At 38.4% G+C, this 26,982-nt stretch overlaps 1 protein-coding gene across 5 annotated transcripts in view; it reads right to left on the bottom strand.

Annotated features, from left to right (window-relative positions):
• Positions 1–26,982, bottom strand: part of col16a1 (collagen, type XVI, alpha 1) — a 350,415-nt gene that overhangs the window by 202,243 nt on the left and 121,190 nt on the right. For all 5 annotated transcript variants that reach the window (XM_039740383.1, XM_039740384.1, XM_039740386.1 and 2 more), the window contains exons 5-8: positions 24,856–24,979; positions 22,337–22,612; positions 18,124–18,204; positions 17,986–18,024 (exon numbers count right to left, since the gene is read on the bottom strand). In XM_039740383.1, coding sequence (XP_039596317.1) covers positions 17,986–18,024; positions 18,124–18,204; positions 22,337–22,612; positions 24,856–24,979 — 520 coding nt within the window. The remainder of the gene's footprint in view (positions 1–17,985; positions 18,025–18,123; positions 18,205–22,336; positions 22,613–24,855; positions 24,980–26,982) is intronic.

Genomic DNA, 26,982 nt, shown 5'->3' with positions numbered 1-26,982 from the left:
TTTGTTGGGCTGAATGGCCTGTTCTCGTCTAGATTGTTCTAATGTTCTAATATATAACGACTTTTCCCATCATGCCTGTGTTCACCCATGCTAGTTGTAATAGAAATGCAGACATGTGAACAATACTTTTTTTGGGACACATTACATTAATCATACATGGGGAAGTGTTTTGAGCATGTGGACCAAAAGACAGAATGATCTTGTGAAGAAGTGCACTATATAAAATGAGGGGGATTAGGTCCAGAGCGAGGATAAAGATTATATGCTTGGAGGTGGTGTCTGATATTAAGGAAAAAAATAGGTCTCATGACAAACTTTGCTAAGGACTGCAGAGAGTAAAGAAAAGAAATTTTGTGACAACTAGCTAACCTAAGTAACCCTAGAAAATTGCTGTTAAACAAGTGATAATGATTGTGACCTATGCTCATTTTTATGTTCTTTGTTTCTGCCGGACAGAGTGAATTTCTCATTAGGAGTTAATTAAACAGTGTTCATGTTGGCCTCTATAACTGGTATTAAAATGCTGAGCTTTCTATTTCCACCTAAATATCATGGCTAGAAACCTTTAGAGACAGTTTTAAAGTTCTTAAGAAGGTTATTTGGCACATATTTTGACCCTAAAGAGCAGGGTAAGAAGAATTCCTTTGTAAGTTTATAAGGACTTGAAAGCACTGGAGTGTGTCTCCTTCTTGGGCAGGCACAAAAAACACTACCTGTCATTTTCATTTTCTACATTACTCTTACTTTATGAATTAAATCCCAAAATATTTCAGCAGGCAGACAACAGATAACTAGAGTAGTTTTTATCAGTATCATTTTGAAATTATTTTGACATGTTTTTGCCACAAGAAGCTTGAATGTTTCATAGTTTAATGAAGTAGTTCCTAGGACCCTGATGTTTAATAATTCACATCATGAATGATGAGATTATATATGAGGTGGTAGCGTGTCCAGTATTCCTCTGTTTTGATTACTGCATCCGTCTGAACAAGGCAAGAAGATGCCAAATCCAAGGATGTTTTCTGGTAGAAAGAATATTTTGTCAGAAGGACTACTAAGGAAAGCATGTTGCCTAAATTTCATAGAGTGCCTCTGTTTGATCTCAGTTTATTGCAGTTTCCAGCAGCTCCATGTACGACTTTATCTTCTTTATCTTTCTACCTCTTTCTCTATCTCTCTGATTACTTCTACCACTTTCTTTTATGTGGACTCGTTACCTGGACACTTTTTACTACTTGGACATGGATTTTCACACGCCGAAACTTGTCTATTCAGGTAGTTAACTTATAGCGCTGAGAACAAAGGCCTGTGTCGGTGTGGTTCCCTATTTACCTGACAAGGTAAGAAGGCCATATTGTGGCAGCAGAGCTGGCACTAAGCTAAAGGCTAAACAGCTAGCGAGAAAGTGGCGATACAAGCCTTTGGTGCCTTCTGTGATCCTGGGAAATGTGAACTCACTACCAAATGAGATCGACGAACTGGCTGCACTGGTGAAAAATGTCAGGACCTACAGAGAATGCAGTTTGTTGTGTTTTTGTAAAACGTGGCTAAAAACTAGCATCCCAGATGCTAACATGGAGCTACCCGGGTTTAGCACAGTTAGAGCAGACAGAGACACAAATACTTGCGGGAAGCGGAAAGGAGGAGGACTCGCTCTCTATGTGAACACAAGATGGTGCAACCCTGGACATGTAAATGTCAAAATCTCCACTTGCTGCAGGGACATCGAACTGTTGGCTGTAAGTGTGTGTCCCTACTACTTGCCCAGAGAGTTTGGACACATTATTGTTGTTATTGTTTACATCTCTCCTCAGGCGGATGAAGATAGCGTGTGACATCATCCACTCCGCTGCTGCTAAACTACAAACACAGCACCCCGAGGCACTTGTGCTAATCTCTGGAGATTTTAACCATATGACGCTGGACAAAACATTACCTGCCTTCTCCCAGTATGTGGATTGTAACACCCAGGGAAATAGGACTATTGACCTACTGTATGCAAACGTTAAGGACGTATACAGCGCCACCCGACTGCCTGTGCTTGGGAAAACAGATCATAACTTGGTTCTGCTTCAGCTTCACTACAAACCAAGAGTGAGGGAGCTACTTAAAACCACATGCTCATTCAGGAAGTGGTCCCCTGAGGCAGAGCAGGCTCTGAGAGACTGCTTTGGAACTATGGACTGGGATATCCTGCAGGGGTTACATAATGAGAACATTAAGGAGGTTGTTGACTGCACTACTGACTACATTAACTTCTGTATGGACATTGTAGTTCTAGTAAGAACAGTACGCTGGTATGCTAACACCATGCCATGGATTACAAGTGACATCAAGAGCCTTTTGAACCAGAAGAAAAATGTTTTTAAATGTGGTGATAAGCATGAGCTCGAGCGCGTGCAGAAGGAACTCTGAGTCCAGCTCAGGGCGGCAAAAGAGCAGTACTGGAGAAAATTCAAGCAAGTTGCAGAATAACTGCATAAAGGAAGTGTGGGATGGGATGAAAATTATCGCTGGCTGCAGCTCGAAGTGGGGTGCCACCACTGAGAGAGATGTGGAGAGAGCAAAACTGTTGAACAACTTCTTTAACAGGTTTGACCACCCTAACCCACTCTCACCTCAGAGTACTGCATCCTCCACCCATCCTTCTGCTAATACCAGCATAGGAGTTTCCCCCCACCCTCAATTACAGCAGCCCAGGTAAGCAGAGAGCTGAGGAGACTTTGTGCCAGCAAAGCAGTAGGTCCAGCTGGAGTATCGCCATGACTATTGAAGGCCTGTGTGTTGAAGCTGGAGAGTCCTCTACAACGCATCTTCAACCTGAGCCTGGAACAGGGGAGAGTCCCGAGGCTTTGGAAAACATCTTGCATCACCCCAGTCCCAAAGGTATCACGTCCTGGTGAGCTGAATTACTTCAGGCCTGTTGCCCTGACATCACATGTGATGAAGACCATGAAGCGGCTGCTACTTCACCACCTGAAGCCACAGATCCGCCATGCCCTCGACCCTCTGCAGTTCGCATACCAGGACGGGGGACTGTACTTTATCCGGTCCTGTTCAGCCAATATACATCGGACTTCCAATACAACTTGGAGTCCTGCCACGTGCAAAAGTTCTCTGACGACACTGCTATCGTGGGCTGCATCAGGAGTGGGCAGGAGGAGGAGTATAGGAACTTAATCAAGGAGGCCCAGACCCCTCACGGAAACCCTGTGATCATCCGAGGTGACTGTGTGCAGAGAGTTCAGACATATAAATACCCGGGAGTACAGCTGGATGATAAATTGGACTGGACTGCCAATACCGATGCTCTGTGAGGACAGAGCCAACTATACTTCCTTAGAAGGCTGGCATACTTCAACATCTGCAATAAGATGCTGCAGATGTTCAATCAGACAGTTGTGTCGAGCTCCCTCTTCTACGTGGTGGTGTATTGGGGTGGCAGCATAAAGAAGAGGGATACCTCACGCCTGGACAAACTGGTGAGGAAGGCGGGCTCTATTGTAGTCACAGAGCTGGGCAGTTTGACATTGGTGGCAGAGCGACAGGTGCTGAGCAGGCTCCTGTCAATCATGGAGAATCCACAGCATCCACTGAACAGTATCATCTCCAGACATAGGAGCAGCTTCAGAGACAGACTCCCCCACACTATTCAATTCCACCCGGGGAGGTAAACATTAACATTATACAATGACATTGTCTGTTATACCTGCATTGCACTCTCCATCCTGCATTTTTTTTAACTTGCACTGCATTTTTATCACTATTTAATTAATATTGTTTTTATCAGTATGTTGCTGCTGGAGTATGTGAATTTCACTTTGGGGATTAATAAAGTATCTATCTATCTATCTATCTATCTATCTATCTATCTATCTATCTATCTATCTATCTATCTATCTATCTATCTATCTATCTATCTATCTCTTTACAGCTCTTGCCAGCTGAACTTCAGACAGACAGTTACGAGTAAGTCATTGCCAACAACAAGCTGATTAGCTGTTTTCTGATTGTAAACCCATTCCACTAAATAAAGAGAACCTAAGCTGATTTTTTAATTTACAAGAACATACTGTATACCCACTCTTCTTCTCATTCACTGTAGCTATACCAAATCTAATGTGTTCTTAGTTGTTTTTTACAATGATCATAGACCTCCTTTTCCAATAATCACTAACAGTAACAGCCATCAAAGCTTGCACATATATCATTTTTGTAATTCTATTAGCAGAATTAAGTCTATATTTAGAACACTTTCTGCTCTTCGCCTCGACTGCAGGCAACTGACCCCACCAATTCTACTCCTGGATCTTCAAAGGGATGACCAGATGGAAGGAGGCATTATTATCTTGGAGAGGATCAGATGGAAGGAGCTCTGATTTAGAAAACCCATCAGCAGAGCCAAAATACTTAGAAGCCACACAACAATGTGGCAATTGATTTTCTGATTTTTCATGTTATCGTGCATTGTTTTTTTTGTTGAACATTATCAGAAAACTTGGTTGGCTGTGTTGGCACCCCAAAATATTACTGTTTTGTCAACCTTCCTTCAAACTATATATACAGTTTGGCTGGAATATATCTGCATGGATCAAATTAGTTTATACCAGTCCTGAAACCTCAGTTCGTATTAACAACACACACTTAGACTACTTCAGACAAGAATGTGGTACTCAACAAGGTGCCTCTGTCACCACTGATTTTTGCATTGAGCTATTCTGATAAAGGGGATTATCAGAGAAGGACTCAAACAGAAAATATCACTATTTGCAAATGAATGTAATACTTTACACATCAGACCCACAAATATTGTTGCCATTAGTCCTTAACACATTAGCAAACTTTCAAAAGATATTGGAAGTCAAAATCAATTTGAATAAAACTGTGTTTTTTTCTAGCGAACTAACTAGCATGACATACTAGATATTGTGAACATGGTGAATGCCCCACTCTTAAACAGTGATACAATGGGAAACAAACACAGCTTTTCATCTCATCTTTGCGGAACACCTGCTAGACTGCTGCTTGCTGCCAGGCCGAGTGTTCTGTAGGTCATGCAAGGTTTCAAACATTTAAAAAGACCGAACCATGGCTGTCCTAGTGTCTCACTGCCTTGTCTCTCTTCCCCCAGACATCCTCTGCTTTATTCTTTAAGCTTTATTATGCTGTATTTGAATTTGTATTCCCTATTTCTGGTACCTCTTATCACGCTTGGTTCACAAAGTTGTACAGGTTCATTCTGGGTTTTCAAGAAATAGAAACTTTATTTCAATACAGCATAATAAAGCATTAAGAATAAAGCAGAGGGGGTTTCAGAGGAATGGCCATGTTTTCTTGGGGCCACGTTCACCGTGTTCACAATATCTATTTCTTCAGTGTAAACAGTTTAATCTATACTAATAAAAGGCAAAGCCCTCACTCACTCACTCACTCACTCAATGACTCATCACTAATTCTCCAACTTCCCGTGTGGGTGGAAGGCTGAAATTTGGCAGGTTCATTCCTTACAGCTTCCTTACAAAAGTTGGGCAGGTTTTATATCGAAATTCTACGCGTAATGGTCATAACTGGAAGCAGTTTGTCTCCATTTACTGTAATGGAGATGAGCTTCAACGCCGTGGGGGCGGAGTTTCGTGTGACATCATCACGCCTCCCACGTACAGCAGTACATAGAAAACCAGGAAGACCTCAAAAAAGCGCTGAAGAAAACATGCATTATATAATTGAGAAGGCAGCGAAACAATAAGAAGCGAGCGAGTGACATTACAACCATATTCTGAGTTCTGCTACTGAAACAAAGCACGATGTAAACCTACACTTTAAATTAAGTTCATAGACAGGCTGCGCTGGCGTTTGTAATTTAGTGCCTGCCCATATAAGGCCGTCCGTCAGCGGCAATCCAATAGCAAACTGCCACGGGTAAATATTCACGGGTGAAGGACTGTGTTTATGGAGAGGAAGATGAGATGGTCAGGGTGGTGTTTGACACAAACTCAGCGAAACTGCGAGAGAAAGTTTTAAGTGCCAGGACTAAGGTAACATTAAATACAGCCATGGACATAGCACAAGATGGCACCAACACAGCTGGGAACCTTCGATGCAAGTACACCGAGCGGCTCACGTGAACTGACGCAGTGCACAGATAAAAGGCAACAGTTCTAAAGAACGCTGAACAAAAACCGAATTACACAATTGAAAAGGCAGCAAAAAATATGAAGCGTCTGATAAGCATATTCATAAATCCAGCTACTGCGGAAACAAAGCACACGGTGGAAAAGTCAATGTCCCGCTAAAGGAAGACAGTGTAAAAAAACCTGTGCATGCAGTGTGTCAGGTCTCAGATAAAGAAAAAGACGAGCTGTTTATTGATGCAGTAAGAAACGAATCGATGAAAGAAACCTGTCATCTTTACAACGATTGACAAACACGGAATGTAACTTGAACACAACACATCCTACAAATACGAGCCTGATTGAAAGAAATAATGATAATCAAATCCTTGATGACAGCAACACTCAGTAACACTCACAAAACAAATACTGTATATTGACAGTCATGTTACGTTATTTTTAAAATGTTCCCTTTTCTTTTTCTAGCTTTTTTAACACACTACTTCTCCGCTGCGATACGCGGATATATATATATGTATATATATATCCCGATCTACATATTCGAATAATGGATACTTTATTCGCCATCAATGATTGTTTTGGTAAAGCCATACTCAGTGTATTCATTAGATGAACGGTAAAAAAGTAAGAGCGAGGGGAGGATGCAGGCTGTAGTGCGCGTCAACTCTATCTGAATTGCGCGATCACATTTCAAAAAATCTTTTCAAGTTCTATTTAGTCCATATTTGTCAAACTCAAGGGCCACGGGCCACATCCGACCAGTGTAATTATATCCGCCCGAGATCATTTTATATGCTGTATTATTGTTATTAATGGCCCGGGTATATGAAGCGCTGGTACCACAATAAACTACAGATCCCATAATGCAGCGCTTCAGCTGTGAAGTGATTTCAAGTGAAGCTACTTTTATGGGAGACACAAATGCACCAGTGCAACTTGCCCTACTTTCCCTGTTGCCAAGTAATCTTGAACCAAGTCGTCACTACGGTGTTCCCAAATCGCACTTTGCTGATAAACTGAGCGCACTGAGTTTGCACGGCGCTTTGGTGACTTTGAAGAACAAAAAAAGTCCGTCTACATGCGGCTCGAACCTTGTGCATGTTTGGTACCACATATCTGTGTGAGAAGCTCTTCTCAGTGATAAAGACTAACAAAACAGCACACAGGAGTCGCCTCACTGATGAGCACCTGCAATCCATCCTGAGAATCTCCACAACACAGAACCTCACACCAAACATAAACGAATTTGTTGCCAAAAAAAGATGCCAGGCGTCCAGCTCTAAAATGACATGTGAGCAAAGACAACTGAATGATTTGATTTGTTATTGCTGAAAGGAACACATTTTATTTATATTTCCAGGTTTTGTTATGCAGCATGTTCATATTTGAATTTGTATAATTTTGACAGGATATATTTTATGGAGAGCAAAATCTTTTGGGATATTTAAAATCTAAGTTTATTTTTATATAAAATTACATACAGTAAAGAAATTTGAATGTTTGTTCTTTTAATGTTTACTTTATTTCTAACTTGTATAATTTAGACAGGATATATTTTTATGGAGAGCAAAATATTATAAGTTATTTAAGGTTTGAGTTGATTTATTCAGGAATAATATTCCTGTCTGTTTTTACCATTCCTACCAAAGTTATTTCTGTCGACTAAATAAAAATTCCTTCTATTTAAAATTTAAATAGAACTTGAACAAATAATGATAGTTCATAATATCCACGCAGACTTGCACGTAAGAGCGGGAGTTATCCGTTTTAACAAGCAGCGTATTGCACTGATACGAAATAGCTGTGTGTGTATATATGTAGATATGTATGTATATGTATATATGTTTATATATGTGTGTGTGTATATATGTATGTGTATATATGTAGATATATATATGTATGTATATATGTGTATATGTATAGATATGTATATATATATATATTTATGTGTGTGTGTAAATATATATATATATATATATATATATATATATATATATATATATATATATATATATATATATATATATATATATATATATATGACAACAACACTTATCACTCACAACAGTGACAAAACAATTACATTGACAATCATGTTACGTTATTTTCAAAATTTTTCCTTTTCTTTTTCATTACTTCTTTAACACACTACTCCGCTGCGAAGCGCGGGTATTCTGCTAGTCTAGGGATAAACATCACAGATAAAAATTTCTTTAAAACAATTTTGGTAACATCATGCAAAAAAATCATGCAAGATGTTAACAAATGGTCTACTCTCCTTTTCACCTTTCCATACGAACAACTGTAAATCTACTTTTGCCTACCCCGCAGAAGGTAATGTGGACTCAGAGGAAGAGAGTCATGTAGCCGAAACAGGTGACCCTCTGCCTCCTAGACTAAATGACCTTCTGCTCCCAGTCGGCATGACCCTTTGCCCACCTAGACTACATGACCTCTGCTACTCCACTGGACTCGATACCACTCCTGCCTCTTTTAAGTTACATGACCCCCTACTTTTTGACTATTAAGCCCCACCATCGCCTTTGACACTAGAATTACCAAAGCATAAGAAAAAACTTGTAAACCTAGCCCAACTTAAATCCGATCGCACCTCTCCGTCAGCATCTTTTGTTTTGTAAATGTGCCGATAAGCACAAGCAGCAAACAGCCTACTATCCCATCCTCCTACCGCTGCAGAAACGGCAAAAAGCGCTCCCAACTCAAGCCTTGTTTATCTGAGAGTGTGGTATAGCAAGCTGTATAGTGTAAATAATATATTGATATTTGAAACACATGCATTTCATGTGTGTTCCGTGTCTACAAAGGTCTATGTCAGTGTAGCATGACAGAAATGTTGAACACATACCTAAAAAACAAACTTTTTTCATGTTTTAGTACTAATGGCAAAATTTTAAAAAGTCCAAATATCAAATAAACACTTTCACAAAAGGTACAAGTATAACAAAACAAGTAATAATAATAATAAATTCTTTACATTTATATACCGCTTTTCTCACTACTCAAAGCGCTCAGCAATTGCAGGTTAAGGGCCTTGCACAAGATCCCAACAGAGCAGAGTCCCTACTGGCATTTACAGGATTTGAACTGGCCGATTGCCAGTACAGATGCCTAGCCTCAGAGCCACCACTCGACCTACATTCTTTATTCTTTATTCAAGAATATAACCAAAGAAAAAAAAATCAGGATAGGGTACAATGCTGACATGACCGCTTGGCTGGTAAGAACTGGTGTCTCATAATCAAAAGATTGAGGGTTTGATTCTGGGTCCTTCCTGCATTTACTGTTTTGAGTTGTGAGCTGCTCTTATTGTTAGTATCCTGTATTGCAGAATAAAGATGTTCATTTGACTTGAGTCTGTAACAGCCGGTGTAAATTTATGGTAATTGTAAAGGTTAGCATTTTTGTTATTATTCAATTTTATTCTCTCAGTCGCATTCACGCTCCTCCCAACCTGATAATGTTAGTTTTCAAATAAAGACATGGTATAGCAGAGTGAACTCAGATGAGGACGAACGTTGTACATCAGAGAAAGAGAACAGAAGCCCTCCCCATGAGAAACATCCAGTCACACATGAAGATGGCACCATTTGGATGCAGCAAAAAGTTGGGTGTCATTCTGCTAGTAAATCTGGCAAACACGTCTTTCAATGAAATAGCAGGGCCTACAGAGCTCACTCAACATATAACATAAAGTTCTGTTTGCGATTATGTTTTTTTATAGTCTTTATATAAAAAAAAAATTATATGTTACTTACATAAAGGCCACATTGACTGTTGTTTACCTATATTTATTTGCTTATCTTATATATGTGTATTTTGTCAGCATGCCTATGTTGATCAAACACAGGAAGCTCTGCAGTCTACTTGTGATTTTACGCTTTAGGAAGATAAGTAAATGTTGATGTTGGTATTGTTGATGTACTACAATGATATCAACTGAAAGCATACATTTTGTGATGCACATTCTTGTTAAAGAGTGGAGAAATGTCTTCTCTAACACTTCTGTGATAAGTCGGAATTTTAAGGTACATTTTTTATAATAATGGTACTGTATGTTTTTAATTGAAAAATGTGCCTATAACATATATTAAAAAAATTTAATTTTGTGAATTTTAGTTGGTTGCAATTGCCAGTACTTCAATATTGACAAGCGCTACTCAAAAAAGCAGTATGTTTGACTTGAACCACATTGTGTCCAAGGTATGCAGAGACCTAATGGACAACATTATTTTATGAAACAGTAAAGACATAACAGTGAGTGTAACACATATCATTTACTTTGTGTAAGGAGTTCTAATGAATAAAAGGAAGGCAATTACATAGTGCTTTTATGGAGTTTAGTATCAAACTGAAACATTTAATGTACTACAATAAGACTTAATATGGAAGATGCAATATAAAGATTGGTTAATTGCTACTGTATTTTCCAAATCTTGTGAGTTTGCTTTTCCAATAATGAATGACTTACAGTTTCTTTAATAACCTGCAAAGATTACTTTCAAAATTTATTTGGTTGGAACTTAATTAAAAAGATTAAAACTGCCAAATCACATTGAGTTGTCTTTGCTTCTTCACCTACAAGGCTGACCCTCTCACTTGTTTCAAAAATTTGGACTCACTAGAGTAAATGGGGAAGAAAACCTTCATATGGTTAGATAAGCCTAGAGCTGTGAGCATCTTTGTTCAAGGAGGACATAAAATGTAGTCACTTAATAAACAGGAATGAGTAACAAAGCAAAACACTATGCAACTTCTACAGCACAGAAATGTCTAAAAACAAAGAACAAAAATGCACACTATAAAAATGAAATCAAAAGAATCTATACATTTTCAAAATATGGCAAAAGAATTGAAGAAAATCTATATTAATAATTAATATCCAGAAACTCTTAAGAGCTTCAGATGATGACTGAATAACCACCATTGCAAGGCAACAACGAAAGAGATGCAGATCATGAAAAGCTATAAATGAAACACCTAGTCAAGGCCACAATAATATGTATCTGTCATATAAGAAAGAAGTTTTAACAGGAAGAGAGCCTGACTGAAAGCATATGAAAATAATGTTGTAGCCTTTTACTATTCAGTGTTCTGTGCCTGTGTGTCTGCTCTGCTAGTTTTTAACTGTCATCTACAGTATATATATAAAGGTCAATGTATGTGTGTGTGTATGTATGTATGTTCCAGCATCACTTCCGAAAGGCTGGAGCGATTTTCATGAAACGTGGTATATGTTTCTCTAAAAATATTGTAGTGTGAAATCAACCCTAACACACCTCATTCTGGGTAGGGTGGGGGATGATTTTGTGGTCTTGCATGCATGATATCATCCAGTTGACACTTGGAACGACCACCAGAGGGCGAACTGGAGGTGATTGCCAACATTCTTTATGTTTAAGCACCACCTGTTGTTTTTGAAATTAAATAAGAGTTGGGACTCATTCTGTCTTTGTGACTCGAACAGTCACACACACACACACACATATATATATATATATATATGTATATATATGTATATATGTATATATATATATATATATATATATAGTGATGGATGGCCGGGGCCCATGCCTGGCTAGGATGCCCCTACAGCCTATGTTCCAGTTGAGCAAACATGGGAAAGACAATATCTCCCCCTGGAAGCCAGATGGCAGCCTCCCTGGGTTGCAGCAGTGCCTCGGACTCCCACAGGGCTTAATGGGAGTTGGAGTTTAATGCAGCCCTGTTGGGTTCTGCAGGTGCTGCCAGGGGGTGCTGCAGTGGGAGCTGATATCCCCTTTTGGGCACTGGTTTTGCCAGACCCGGAAGTGCAGCCAGATGTCGGCAATCAAGCACCTGGAGCACTTCCAGGTACCCAATAAAGAGCCAGCAACCACCACTCAGCGGCCAGAGTCAGGTGGAGGAGGACGAGGTTGCCTGGGAGGAGTGGTGGTGCAGAGGAAGAGAGGTTTGATTTTGTCTATTGTGCTTGGGACTGTGCTGTGGCTGGGGGACACAGGGAAGATGTGCCCTCCAGCTGAAAAAAAATAAATTTGTGTTTTGTTTTTACGTGTGCCTCCATGTCCATCTGTGTCAGATCGGGTGCCTATATAGCACCTTTATTACTATATATATATATATATATATATACACACACACACACACATATATATATATATACACACATATATATATATATATATATATATATATATATATATATATATATATATATATATATATATATATATATATATATATATATATATATACACATAGTGCTACCTTGAACCCTGAGGTACCACGTTAGAAACCAGGTAAAAGTCCCAGACTTTTTATTAATTAACAATACTGTGCACAAAGCACACTCCACAATACTCATAAATTAAACACCACTACAATAATATTCTCTCCTCCTCGCCCAGACACTTCGCCCCTCGACCTCCCAGCTCAGCTCAGTGTCTGGACTGGCCCATAGTCCTTTTATAGCCCCTGACCCGGAGGTGTTCCTGCCCAATCAGACCACAGTCCCTTATTCCTTCTGGGTCAGGGTAAACAGTCCTTTTCTTCAACCCGGTAGCACGTCATTTTTTCCTGTCACATGACGCACTCCCAGACGCACACATAAGAGCCCACAAGCCCCCCTATAGCGACTTCCTGTGGCCCCCAAGGTATCCAGCAGGGCTGTGTATAAACACTACATAGTCCATGAGGCCCTGCTGGACCTCGGGGACACGATCATGCTGTCGGGAGAGCTCCTCCTGGTGGCCGGAACGCGAAGCCGGCTGTCTTCCACAATATATATATATACATATATATATACATATACAGTACAGTGATCCCTCCTTGAAAGGTGAAAAAGCATATGTTTATATTGTTATTTTTATATTGTCACGCTTGGGTCACAGATTTGCACAGAAACACAGGACATTGTAGAGACAATGTGAAAAAAGTTTACTTGAGGTTTTTGCAAATTTATTAAAAAAAAAAATCACATGTACATAAGTATTCACAGCCTTTACTCAATACTTTGTCGATGCACCTTTGGCAGCAATTACAGCCTGAAGTCTTTTTGAATATGATGCCACAAGCTTGGCACACCTATCCTTGGCCAGTTTCGCCCATTCCTCTTTGCAGCACCTCTCAAGCTCCATCAGGTTGGATCGGAAGCATCAGTGCACAGCCATTTTAAGATCTCTCCAGAGATGCTCAATCAGATTCAAGTCTGGGCTCTGGCTGGGCCACTCAAGGACATTCACAGAGTTGTCCTGAAGCCACTCCTTTGATATCTTGGCTGTGTGCTTAGGGTCGTTGTCCTGCTGAAAGATGAACCGTCACCCCAGTCTGAGGTCAAGAGTGCTCTGGAGCAGGTTTTCATCCAGGATGTCTCTGTACATTGCTGCAGTCATCTTTCCCTTTATCCTGACTAGTCTCCCAGTTCCTGCCGCTGAAAAACATCCCCATAGCATGATGCTGCACCCACCATGCTTCACTGTAGGGTTGGTATTGGCCTGGTGATGGTTTCCTCCAGTCATGACGCCTGGCATTCACACCAAAGAGTTCAATCTTTGTCTTATCAGACCAGAGAATTTTGTTTCTCATGGTCAGAGTCCTTCAGGTGCCTTTTGGCAAACTTCAGGTGGGCTGCCATGTGCCTTTTACTAAGGAGTAGCTTCCATCTGGCCACTCTACCGTACAACCTGATTGGTGGATTGCTGCAGAGATGGTTGTCCTTCTGGAAGGTTCTCCTCTATCCACAAAGGACCTCTGGAGCTCTGACAGAGTGACCATTGGGTTCTTGGTCACCTCCCTGACTAAGGCCCTTCTTCCGTGATCGCTCAGTTTAGATGGCCGGCCAGCTCTAGGAAGAGTCCTGGTGGTTTCGAACTTCTTCCACTTACGGATGATGGAGGCCACTGTGCTCATTGGGACCTTCAAAGCAGCAAAAATTTTTCTGTAATCTTCCCCAGATTTGTGCCTTGAGAATATCCTGTCTTGGAGGTCTACAGACAATTCCTTTGACTTCATGCTTGGTTTGTGCTCTGGCATGAACCATCAACTGTGAGACCTTATATAGACAGGTGTGTGCCCTTCCAAATCATGTCCAATTAAGTGAATTTACCACAGGTGGACTCCAGTTAAGCTGCAGAAACATCTCAAGGATGATCAGGGGAAACAGGATGCACCTGAGCTTAATTTTGAGCTTCATGGCAAAGGCTGTGAATACTTATGTACATGTGCTTTCTCAATTTTTTTATTTTTAATAAATTTGCAAAAACCTCAAGTAAACCTTTTTCACGTTGTCATTATGGGGTGTTGTGTGTAGAATTCTGAGGAAAAAAATGAATTTAATCCATTTTGGAATAAGGCTGTAACATAACAAAATGTGGAAAAAGTGATGCGCTGTGAATACTTTCCGGATGCACTGTATGTCTGTTATCATTCACTTGACGCTCGGAACATTTGCACAGTCATTGAAAATTGTTGGAATCAATTTGGACACAGCCTGTTTCTCACACGGACAACTTTATGCGGCATGTTCAAGGGTACAAAGTCCTAAGAACCTTTATATATTGGCTAAAGCTGAAAAATTAGAAACATTGTATATAGCAAGACACTTCATTAAACAATACAAGCATATCAGTGATGTCTTCATTTGTTAATTTATTTTTATTTTTAAAGTTGTGTTTTTTTTCATTATTTTTCTCTAAAACAAGTTAAAAAAAACCCCACTATATTTTCATCCCGGGCAATGCCTGAAGAAGGGGCCTGAGTTGCCGCGAAAGCTTGCATATTGTAATCTTTTTAGTTAGCCAATAAAAGGTGTCATTTTGCTTGGCTTTTCTCTACAGCTAGTTATTAAGATACAATGAAGGGTGCAAATTGCACAGAGAAAGGGCAAAATATTATGAAATCAACAAAAGAGTGTTAAGCATTTAAATCTATAGCAAAAATTGGAATATTTGTAAATGTCTTATAAATGTAAAAATCATGCTGCTGTGATTTTATGAATGTAGAATAAGAGAAGAGGAAATAAAAATGCCAGCTAATTAAATTAGATCAGTGTTATCCGTTGTTGTCACTGATAATGAATCTGGCTGGAACAAAAACCTGCAGCCACAGTGGGTCCCCAGGTCTAAGTCTGAAAACCTCTGGCCTAGGATGATAAAACAAACATTAAGAAATTCTTTAATATAACTAAACAATAAGCTTATATTTGCCTGACATCTTTAACCAATTATTATATATATATTATTTGCTACTGGGCATGTTAAGTCGCTTGCTTCAGTTCACATAATAAGTCAAACGCAACGACTGAACTGGTCGTTTTTTCATTTAAAATCCGAGTGTCTTAGCCATAATATCATGCTGACTCCCATACTAACTACTATTGATCCATCTGTTAATTTTTAAATCCAACAAATAGTCAGAGTCTGTCAGCCCATCACAAGACACAATTCTATCTTGGATTAAAAAAATTTTTATAAGTAATATAACAAAAATAATAATTTATGCTAAAATAAAATGCAGTTTTATCAGTAGAAGAAGATCAATGGAAAGGTATGAAATGGGCACTAGAGGTAACTCACCAGGTGAGCAATGACATTCACGCATTTAAGATCTGAAGCAGAAGTTTGTGAACTAATGAGATGTGGCAGCTATAAAGTACATAAATTTCACTGAGCAGCTCAAGGTGGCTGCATGGCAACTACCTGTGGATTGAAGTTCAGCAGAATAATGGTTCTCAGGGCACTGCAATGGCAGGAAATGGCTGTTAAATTAGAGATTGGCAGTAATTAAACAACTGGAGCAGCAGCAGGACTGAAGCCAGCACATTCTGCTGGTTAATTCTGCTCTGCCCATCTGTGAGGAGATGAAGTCGCCTATATTACTCCTGAACTTGTTTTGCATCTGACAACATGCAGATAACTGCTTCCTCTCTCCTACAATAATCTGGTGTTTTGTTAATTTTTTCCTGGTTGTTCGTCAGTCTTTTCTCTGAATCCATATAGCAAAGTGAGACTTTGATATTATTTTTAACATTTACTTTCATTTTTAAGGATGTTAAAAATGAACTGCATTCTTACATACTATTTTGCTTTTTCTATGGGGGCCAAGATTTTAGACACCTGTTGCTAAGATGTTGGTCCTGGTTGCTAAGTGGCATCACTTGACATCAGTACCATGATGCACTTTAAGCTGGCTTTGCACTTGGCTGCTTGTCCAAGATTAGGATTATATTTTTTTTTATGTTTTTGGATGTTCTGGTTCATGAAATAATGCTCCATTTCTGTTACAAAGTATGTTTGATTAAATTTTGTTCTGCCTTGGCTGTTGTGGTTTTTGACCTTTTTCATATCGATTTGGGTTTCTGAAGTATGTATATTTCATTTTTGCTAATGATTTTCCCATTTAAAATGTATTCAAAATAGTTAAATAATTTTTGTATCACTTCCCAACACCATTTTGTTTAGTGTGGGTGCCACGACTTTGTAGAGCATTTGCTATGCTAGTGCTACGCACTCATAGTCACCAATTGAGAAGGCTGAGGTCAGCCCAATGCACTTCTTGATATCCATGATTACAGATACCTTCCTTGAGACTTTGCATGTGAATGGCTTTTTGTAGTTTTTCCTGATAAAAAAGAATGTTGTCTACAAATCCTGATTTTGATTTAGGGTTTTGTTTTTTGACTTTGTTGACAGTGCATTTAGATCTTTTGGCACTGGCCTCTGAGTGGTTATTTTGACTATGTCTCATCTACTGGCCCTTTTCTATTTAAATCTGCCCTCTCCCATTTAAAGCAAAACAGATTTAACACAAACATTTGGCTGTGGTTACTGGATTACTGATTTACTGGTTATGGTTCTTAACTTGATTTTCACCTTGTCTCATCTCTTGATCCCTAATAGCAATCTTAACTGCTGCATTTCTCATGCAGTCAACTACATCTCCTTGTTCACAGCTTTCTCTCATTCTCTGTCTTTCCATGCATGCTTCACTTTCATTCTTAGATTTACTATGCCCTGTATTTCTTTATTCTAAACTTCATCTACCTACTACTCCAACTGTAATTGCAGCTCAGCTGTTTTCTACTAGGTTATCTTTAAATACGCTCACTTGCAAGGCTCACCCAGATTTCAAAATGCCCTAAGTCTTAAAATTTAATACAATATATAGCTAATATTTAATTTAATTGTCACATCTTTGACCAAGTATTGATGTGAGCATCATTGTTATCTATACTAACATCTAAGCAGTTGTTCATTTTTATCCAGTCACTCTCTTGTATACAGTCCAAGTCACAAAATTACGTAAGCCAGGAGCACCACCCTAAAAATGAGAACTCATTACATTTGAATTTTTACCTAAGGAGCTGTTTGTCGAAAAAGAGAAATTCAGCAGGTTCGAGTAAAGAAGGACTGAAGGGAATTGAGACTGTTACTAGTGACCAGCAGCAGTCAAAAAGGCCTGGCTAGCCATTACAGCAAAAATAAATGTTCCTTTTGTCCAACTGGATACAAGCTTTCAGTTCAAGAAGGGGGAACAACTCAACTTTTAATCATACAAGTAAAGCACCTTGGAGCTGTATGAAAAAATTTTTTTTACATACTCCATATAAATAAATTCAGTAGTATTAGAGGAATCTTAAAGGCTGGGATATTGGTCAATATCTTCAAGTCCACAGATTTTTGAAACAATCAATGATCAACCAGTACACAAGTTTTTCTTGCACAAATATCACTTTTACATGCCTCAAAGTCAGTGATATCAAGCATTGGAATCACAGAATTCTTTGATGATGCTCTGATATTAAATTTACAGAAAACTAAGAATCTGGGTTTTGGCTCACCTCGGTATCTCGACGAATCTTGGAGACTTCAGAAGGACACTGTAGAAATGTGAAAAACAATGTGTAAATTGAGGGATACATCGGTGGCTCTAATGCCATTCGAACATTCGAAGACCACAAACAAAATTCTGTTCTTACCCTGCCGCCAGCAATTTCACAACAAGCCTCCTGTATCGCCAAGGTAGGATCACAATAGATGGTTATCTGCTGAATATCAAACTGAAAAAGATAAAAACAGTTACTCTGTACAATACATGTGGAGACTTTCATTTTACTTACCTAAATTAGCATTTCAAGAAAAAAAAAACATATATTTAACTAGAATACAACTTGGCTTTTGTAGCATAGAAACAAGACAGTGATGGGTAATCATCACATAGCATCTTAGAACAGCTACTGCATGTGTGAAGCTGAATTTGGAACCAGAAGGTTTTGAGCCTAAATCATATCAATTGCTTAATGTGTGAGCCTTTACATGCTTGGCATTCATTTGTAACAGCAAGTAACTTATATCTTGTGTATATTAATGTGATGCAAAAAGCTTTATGGGAGTCAATGCAGATGGCAAAAGAAGAACAATTTCTAGCTTTCTGTACCTGCCTGAAGAGGTCCTGCTTACCTGCTTACTGTACCTAGTCAAGTGGGTCACACACTTACCCTCCTACCAAGCACTAACAGGCATTTCTTTTCTTTCCTACTGTCCCCTTGTACATCTCTTTGTTGCTCACTCGTTAGACCATGGCCACTACCTTTAGCCAATAGAAAATTCTCCAGAGTTCAGACTCAGTAAGCCTTTGACCAAGCTGTACTTTAACCATAAGAGCCCCCCCAAAAGTGGTATCACCTCTACTTAATCTCCTGAATTCATTCCATACCTTTGGGGTAATATCATTTTTCTCCAGGGACAGCAGGCAAAAAGTCTATGTAGTAACCCTTATGTTACTGCATCAGGAGGCCATCAGTGGTCCTTAAAAGACTGAGCCTCTATGTATGCCACTGAGTTGTCCATTAACAGTAGAATTACCAGAGCCTACGAAAAAACTCGTAAATCCGTCCCACCTTAAATCGCTTCTTAAAACCATTTTCTCCTCTCCACCAGCGTCTTTTGTTAATCTAAATGTGCTGATAAAAATCAGGCTGCAAGCAGCCGGCTATTCCATCCCCCCAATGACTTAGAACGTGCACAAACTTCTCCCAGCTCATGCCTTGATTAATTTTCTGGGAGTGAAGTGGAGTTTTAGAGTGGAAATGATAGATTGTTGTTTGGAACACACGCATTTCATGTCTGTTCCATTTCTACAGTAATCTGTGTAAACACATTGTTAAAACAGAAATGTGTTTTATATTCTAGTAGTAGATGACAAAATGTAGGCATAAACTATATAATGTATGAAGCCTGAAGTCCAAATATCAAATAAATACTTTCACAGAAGGTACAAATGTAACACAACAATTGCGCTTTTATTCAAAAATATAACTGCAGAAACAAAAAGCCCCCTTAACATGCGACATTGACAGCTGTTTATTATGACTGTCTCCGTGGAGCAATAGCATCAGCTGCTGACTGGGAATCAAAAGGTTGCTAGTTTGATCCTGCACCATTCCGTTTTGAGAAGTAAACTGCTCTTAGTCTTACTATTTAAGAATAAAAACATACATTTGATCTCAGTCTGTAAATGCAATAATATTGCATTTCTTTCTATGCTGTGGTTTCTATTACACACCTAAAAGAAAGAGACAATATATGTGAAAACATCATCGCACAAATGCAATATTATTTGAAAACAAACAGCGTCCGATCAGCTGTAAAAGTATGGTATTTCTAAATGTTTGCTTTTTTTCAGTCTGATTCTCTCAGTCAGACTGTATATTTGTCTTTTATTCAGTGCATGCAAGAACATACAGGTGGCCAGATGCTGGCGGTGATCAACGCACATTTTAAAAAAAGAAAGAGACAAATATATGTGACGTTTGAAGAAATCATTTTATGACACGATTTACCTTTATCTATTTACTTACTTCCTAAAGCCTAAAGTCACAAGTAGTGTGCAGAGGGCATGCTCAAAAATGTGTGTAATGCCACGAAAAGTGCCTGCTGACACTTTAGTATGCAAGCAATGGTATGTGCATTCTTGCTCCGATGTAGAAGGGAGCTGAGTTTACCTCTGTTACAGCACGTCTATGTGAAAACAGCAGTCTCAAATGCGGGGGTGGGGTGTGTTTGGGCTCGTGAACGTGGCAGAGATAATAAAACTGACTAAAAAAAGCTAACCTTTAGAAGTATCATAAATTACACCGGCTGTTACAAACTGAAATCAAATGTATGTTTTTATTCTAAAATAGTAAGACAGAGCGGTTTACTTCTCAAAAGGGAGCGTTGCAGGATTGAACTCGCGACGCTTTGATTCCCAGTCGGCAGCTGAGTCTATTGCTCCACGGGGGCAGTCGTAATAAACAGCTGTCAGTGTCGCATGTTAAGGTGGCTTTTTGTTTCTGCAGTTATATTTTTGAATAAAAGCGCAATTGTTGTGTTAGATTTGTACCTTTTGTGAAAATATTTCTTTGATATTTGGACTTCAGGCTTCATACATTATATAGTTTATGCCTACATTTTGTCATCTACTACTAGAATATAAAAAACGTTTCTGTTTTAACAATGTGTTTACACAGATTACTGTAGAAACAGAACAGACATGAACTGCGTGTGTTTAACAAACAACGATCTATTATTTCCACTCTAAAACTCCACTTCACTCCCAGATAATCAGTCAAGGCATGAGCTGGGAGAAGTTTGTGCACGTTCTAAGTCGGTGGGGGGTTGGAATAGCTGGCTGCTTGCAGCTTTTCTTTTATCAGCACATTTAGATTAACAAAAGACGCTGGTGGAGAGGTGAGAACGGTTTTAAGAAGCAATTTAAGGTGGGACGGATTTACAAGTTTTTTCGTAGGCTCTGGTAATTCTAGTGTTAATTTAAAACATATACGTAGGAGTGTATCATCTGACAGAGTCCCTCAAACCCACCTTTGAATGGGGTTGAACTTAAATTTCTATCTGGTATTCCTGTTAAACTATGGATATTTTCTGTTTGTCCTCTTTTTTGTTCTCCTTGGCCTTAACGCCCTCTCTATCTTTAAGAGAGCCAGGCCTACCTGATAGGCTGGCTGTCTGCTAACAACATTAGGAAACTTTATACTCCTTCTTGTTTGCTGACCTTCTGTGCTACAACACCACCATAAGGGGTCCTCAAATACACCCAACTATAGCAATCTCTTTTTTGAAAGTGGTCGTTTAGCACCAACAGCTACCTTGTGACAACATGGTGGTTCCCTGCCCTGTCAACCTTTTGCCAGCCAACCATCTACTCAAATCACCATCACCACCATCTACACAAATTATGCTGCCCTGGCAAATATTTTTACACTTAAGGCCTTTAAGTAGGAAGGATATATATGCTATACACATATACTGAACATAACTACAATCCTAACAAGTAAGCTTTTGCTACTATAGCTAAGCTTAAAAGACGTGACATTTACCCAAATCTTGCAAGAAGACAACAAAATGCAACAAACATATGCAATCTTTGTAAATTAAAGCTGCTAGGAATTAAATTATTATTTAGTACCACACAACGAGCATCAAAATCATTTCTCACAGGGAAGCCAGTTATAATTGCCTACCAGTCCTGTATTTAGATAAACAGATGCTAATAAATAATAATTAAATAATCAGAGCAAATTAACACAAGGCTGTCACCTGTGAAATATTATCCATGCCTCCCTGCTGTTTTAAGAAATCTATTAAGCATACTTTCTCTGAAAAGCACTAAGTTAAAGAGGACACGTAGCATTAACACCTGTTCATAATTCTGCTAAAATTGCACTAATAAGGATGCCTGGAATAAGAGTAAGCTCTTAAGAACAGTAGTGTTTTCAGCAGATTTTATGAAGGTGAGGTGGAATTTTCTGCCATACTTAAGGGGTTAAGAATAGCTGAATGAGAGATTTGATCAGAAGAGGTGACCATTAGTAATAGTGACATAAGTAATAACACAGTAATACCATCAACACTAACAAAAAAACACTAAAGTGAAGAAACACAGGTATTGTAGACAGAAATTATTTATAAAATAGTGTATACTAATGAGAAGACAGAAATGGGTAATTGTGGGTTTTCATTGTCAAATTTATGTCTGCAGTATCTTCATTTGAGAAGTAAGGAATCACAGATTATTTGAAACATTACCTAAAAAATACAATCTTTGTACAATGCCAATTTATTTTAACGAGGTTACAAAGAAACATTGTCAAGGATGAAACCAAGCCAATAGCCAAATGCCAATCCACCTACCTCAGCTGGAGTGCCATCTGCAGTGCGCATACCAATCAGGGTGTGACCCTTTGGCTCTACTCTCTGGTGTGCACGAAATGGCTTAGTCTCAATTGAGTTGCAATCCACATGCACAGATGCAACTCCAGCTTGGACACTTATTGCAATCTTATGCCACTTGAAATCAAAGACAGAAGCTACCCCTTCGCCACTGAAGACGCTGTTCACAAATTCTTCATTAACTCCAAGAGCCTGTAACTCCAGGCTCTTCTCTGGGCCATTAAGTGAAACAGAGATCTGAAAAAGAACAAAAGCACATACTAGAGGTCACATACACCACTCTAAGTAATCCCAGTATTTAAATGCACACAAATGACAAGTTAAAAACAAGCCAAATGTATTAATCAACTGTTGTCTTAAATAATAGGAAATATATTAATGTACCAACACTCTGGGGAGTCCCTTACTTCATTCATGGGTCCTATGACTGCCTTCTTCTGGCACCTTTCATTCATATAATCAATCCCTATATATATATATATTCGTGTCTTATTTGGATTACTGCAGCACTTCATAATTTTGGCTTGCAAAGGGCCAAATATTTGCCTGAGGCCCATATATCATCAATTGTACCTATGTACAGTACCTTCTGTTTGTGCCAATTAGGTCAATTAACATCACCCATGACATTAAGCAGTCACCCTGGTTGCACCCTAAAGAATACATAAGATCCTCCCTGCACTGTTAATAACATGCCACCAATATTCCAGTGTATTATACATAATAAAATCAAAATTAGATCTGGTTTTAAAATTATTTATCTTCTAACCTCATTATAAACAACAGATATTGACAGTTACAGTCAAAATGCTTATGTTCTATAAGACTTTGTAAAAAAATAAAATAACATTCTCAACCCCATTTAATTCAGTTCAAGTTGTCTGTATTTGTCCAGATTATCTACCCCATACACACTAGGTTCAAGGCATGAAACAACCATAGTCAGGGCGTCAGTCCTTCACAGCCTCCACTCACATACAAACCCATAAGGTTAATTAATATAAACACAATGTAAACTTGAATACCCAAAGTAAAACTCACAAAGACATAGGGTACAAGATTTGAACCTGGGATACTGGATTCCAGATCCAATAGTTGAGAGAACTTCATAGTGCATCGCCCTGTAAAAGTAACCATACTTAACACACATACCTTACTGTGGCTGTTGCTTTACTACCTACTTATAAGAAAAAGGGAGAAGACGAGCCTACATGAACATAGAAATACTGCATACAAGGCAGGAAGCAGTCCGTGACAGTGTGGTAGTCCATCACAGGGCCCAATTAAGAACTGCAAGTTAACCCACACGCAATTTTCTGCATAAAGAAATTCCACTGAGACACAAGGAGCATCTCAAATTCCAGGTAGATAACACATCAATCAAATACAGGATGCTGGATCAATAAAACAGTAGCTTCAACCACTGTGCTACCATGCCTTCCTTTTCTATAGTACTACGGCATAGAAAATAACTAATTAAATAAATAAACACACATTCAGACACACCACTCTAGCAGCAGCTGTGCACATACATGACAATGAAACTTCTTAAATCGCCACTTCCACCTTACTGAGCCCTTTTAACCTAATTTGAAGAAAACTCCCTTAGGGGGCAACATAATCAGAAAGCATGAAAAAGAAAAACATCAAACTTCACAAAATACAACTCTGTTTCTGTAACCATGTTGAAACATCAGTTTGAAACAGAAAGACTGAACAATAGATGATTCATGCAGATGGTGAAAAAGGAAGTGCACCTGCTCCCTTGTTATTATTAGCTGCTGAAAATGCTACTTTTGGGCACCAAGGATGGATTCCCTACCCTGCCGAGATTACTTTGCATTCCTCTATGCCAGTATCACATCTGATGCATGTATGCACACACACAAAGACATGCATATGTTATTGAAAAATACAATTCTGACATTTGACTTGATGCTATTGACACTGCTTTCTTTTCTATGACCACTGTAATTAATCAGCCACAAAGGGCAAAGCCCCCTATCATATGTACACAGAATTATCAGCAGACTACAATGCATGACTGAACTCTAATGCTCAATGTGAGTGTACTGTAAAGCTGTATTTTCAAGTTTGCACCTTTAAATTATTTTACCTACATGTCTGCAATAGAAAGTCTATTACATTCATAATATTGAACCACTAAGCCAAGTTTGGCACATCTACTTAAATAGCCAAGTCAGTATTTCCTCCAAATGATTGTGTCATATTAATTGCTTCTACACATTCAGACCATAAGTCTAACTTGACATTACAAGTCAAGCAGAAGTGTGCACTAAAAAGTCAATCATCTACAGTATCTTTATTTGCCATATACAGTATTTGCTATAATTAATCAGTCAACTAATTCTTTCACTTCGATGCCCTATAAACTGATCAGTGTTGCGGTGTCCTCTATACACTTTCAGCAGCTTTTACTCAATTTACTTTTCAATCCTTATGACAAGCATAAGACATACCTGGGAGTAGCCTTGGGGGTCAGAGATCTGGAAGATGTTCACATTCTCCTTCACTGTTTTTTTTTTTAAAAGCAAAGTGGTGACCAAAGTGAACTCATCAGGCAAGCCGAGAGGAAAAATCTGGCTAAGAATGAAAAACATTCATTTTTAGAAAGGATCCCTCAATGTAATTTTAAGTTTGTTGGTGATGCTGTGTTTTAACAAAGTCTACATACAATTATTGTATCATCCTGTTATGCTCCAAGATCAAATAAAAATATATTTGTATGGCACTTGTGCATTTTAATAGCAACAAAATCACATTTAATAAAAATTCTACAATGTAGTAAAAATCCTCATAGCCCGACCCTCCAAAAAAGGGTTGTGATCTTTTTATCTAAATGAAATATGTCACTATGCAATAAAAGATACCATTAACATATTCATATAAAGATTTATTTTGCCAAAAATGTACAGCTTTATGTTTCTTGGTGGGCAATTTAAGTATTAATGACCCCATCTGCAGTTGTCTAAGCAGTCTGCTCTTTAAATTGGCATGAATGGATGGGTAGACGGGAGGTTATCCATTCTCCTTCTACCTTATGTAATAAAAATGTTGATTTTAATATGCTATGCCTTTATGCTGCATGCATATAACTTTGAGGTTGTCTCTGAAGACTCAACTCAGGAATTACTGAAATGCCATTGTTTCTCAAAAAAGGACAGGATAAAAAATGCAGATATTTAAGTTTTAATAATATAATTACTTATACTTAGTGCGTAATGTTTAAAAAGAGCTCTTAGATACAGGTAGAACTGCAAACTCCAGACAGACAAGAGTGGCTGCAGAATTAAAGCATACAGTACCTTTAAAGCTCAAAACCTAACAGGCTACAAATCTTGTTTTTTCACACTACTCCATATTGTATTACTTATTCAAATCTGATGCACAATTTGTTTGTTGTGCCTATTTAAACGAATAGAACAAGTAAAATGAAAGATTTCTCATTTATGAAATGGCAATGAGATTAACACATTAGAAAATGTACACAGGGTGTTGACATTATGGTGCATAAGAGTACTTAGTTAACTGTTTTGAAGGTTAGAAAAAAATGTATTTCTGTTTAATTGCTTCATTAAATTAACAAATATCACATTTCTGTTTATTAACTTTTTGTAACAACGAGTCACATGCAAAAATAACAGATAAAAAATATAATTACATGGATTAGTACTGCATATTAAATACATGCCTTTAATAGCATTTCACAAAACAATATCATGTAGTTACTCCACGTAGGCTTATGGAAGCTGAAATAACTTACAGAGACAGAATATTTTGACTCGGATGATGTCAAAATTATACTTTTTTGCATTATTGTTAGTTGTTGGTTTTAGACAGTCTATTACTAATTGTTACTCAAGCATAACATGTTTTTTAAAAAATACCAGAGAGGTAAAAATCACAAGCTAGAGTTACTGGCTACAATTAACCATGATAGTTAATAGGTCATCATGAAATTATAGTGACACAGAAATATTTAATCATTATAATTTGTAGATAATTCAGCCATGTGGTTATTCTCATGCCCTGCGGTGGGCTGGTGCCTTGCCCAGGGATTTGTTCTTGCCTTGTGCCCTGTGCTGGCTGGGATAGGCTCCAGCAGACCCCTGTGACCCTGTGTTAGGATATAGCGGGTTGGACAATGGTTGGTTGGTTGGTTGGTTGGTTATTCTCATTTAATGTGAATGCTAAATTCATTTGTATTCAGTATATGCGTAACAATGTTGGAGGAACCATGCTTACACAGCTCCCTTCCTCTTTTTCATATAGGTTATGTGACTTTTTCCTTTCCTCCCTTGCATTTTATACCTTCATGCTTATAAAGATATAATAACTTCACTAGTAAAGTTGCAAGTAGTAGGAGAAGCAAGTTAATGTGACAGAGATTCGACAGGCCTCTGATGTGACAGTGTGTTTAATGTCTCATGTGCAACTCTGCTGGCATTTCATAATTTGTATTGGGGATCAATTTTGCTTTCAAGAGCAGCTAGCAGTGATGTATGATCTTACGTAAGGTAAGGTAATTCTAAATCAATTTCATAACTGAAGACAAACAGAATGTTTCTATATTTTCTCTGTTTTAA

The sequence above is a fragment of the Polypterus senegalus genome, chromosome 17, assembly GCF_016835505.1.
Source record: "Polypterus senegalus isolate Bchr_013 chromosome 17, ASM1683550v1, whole genome shotgun sequence".
Taxonomy (NCBI): domain Eukaryota; kingdom Metazoa; phylum Chordata; class Cladistia; order Polypteriformes; family Polypteridae; genus Polypterus; species Polypterus senegalus.
This window is presented reverse-complemented; position numbering and strand designations above follow the sequence as displayed.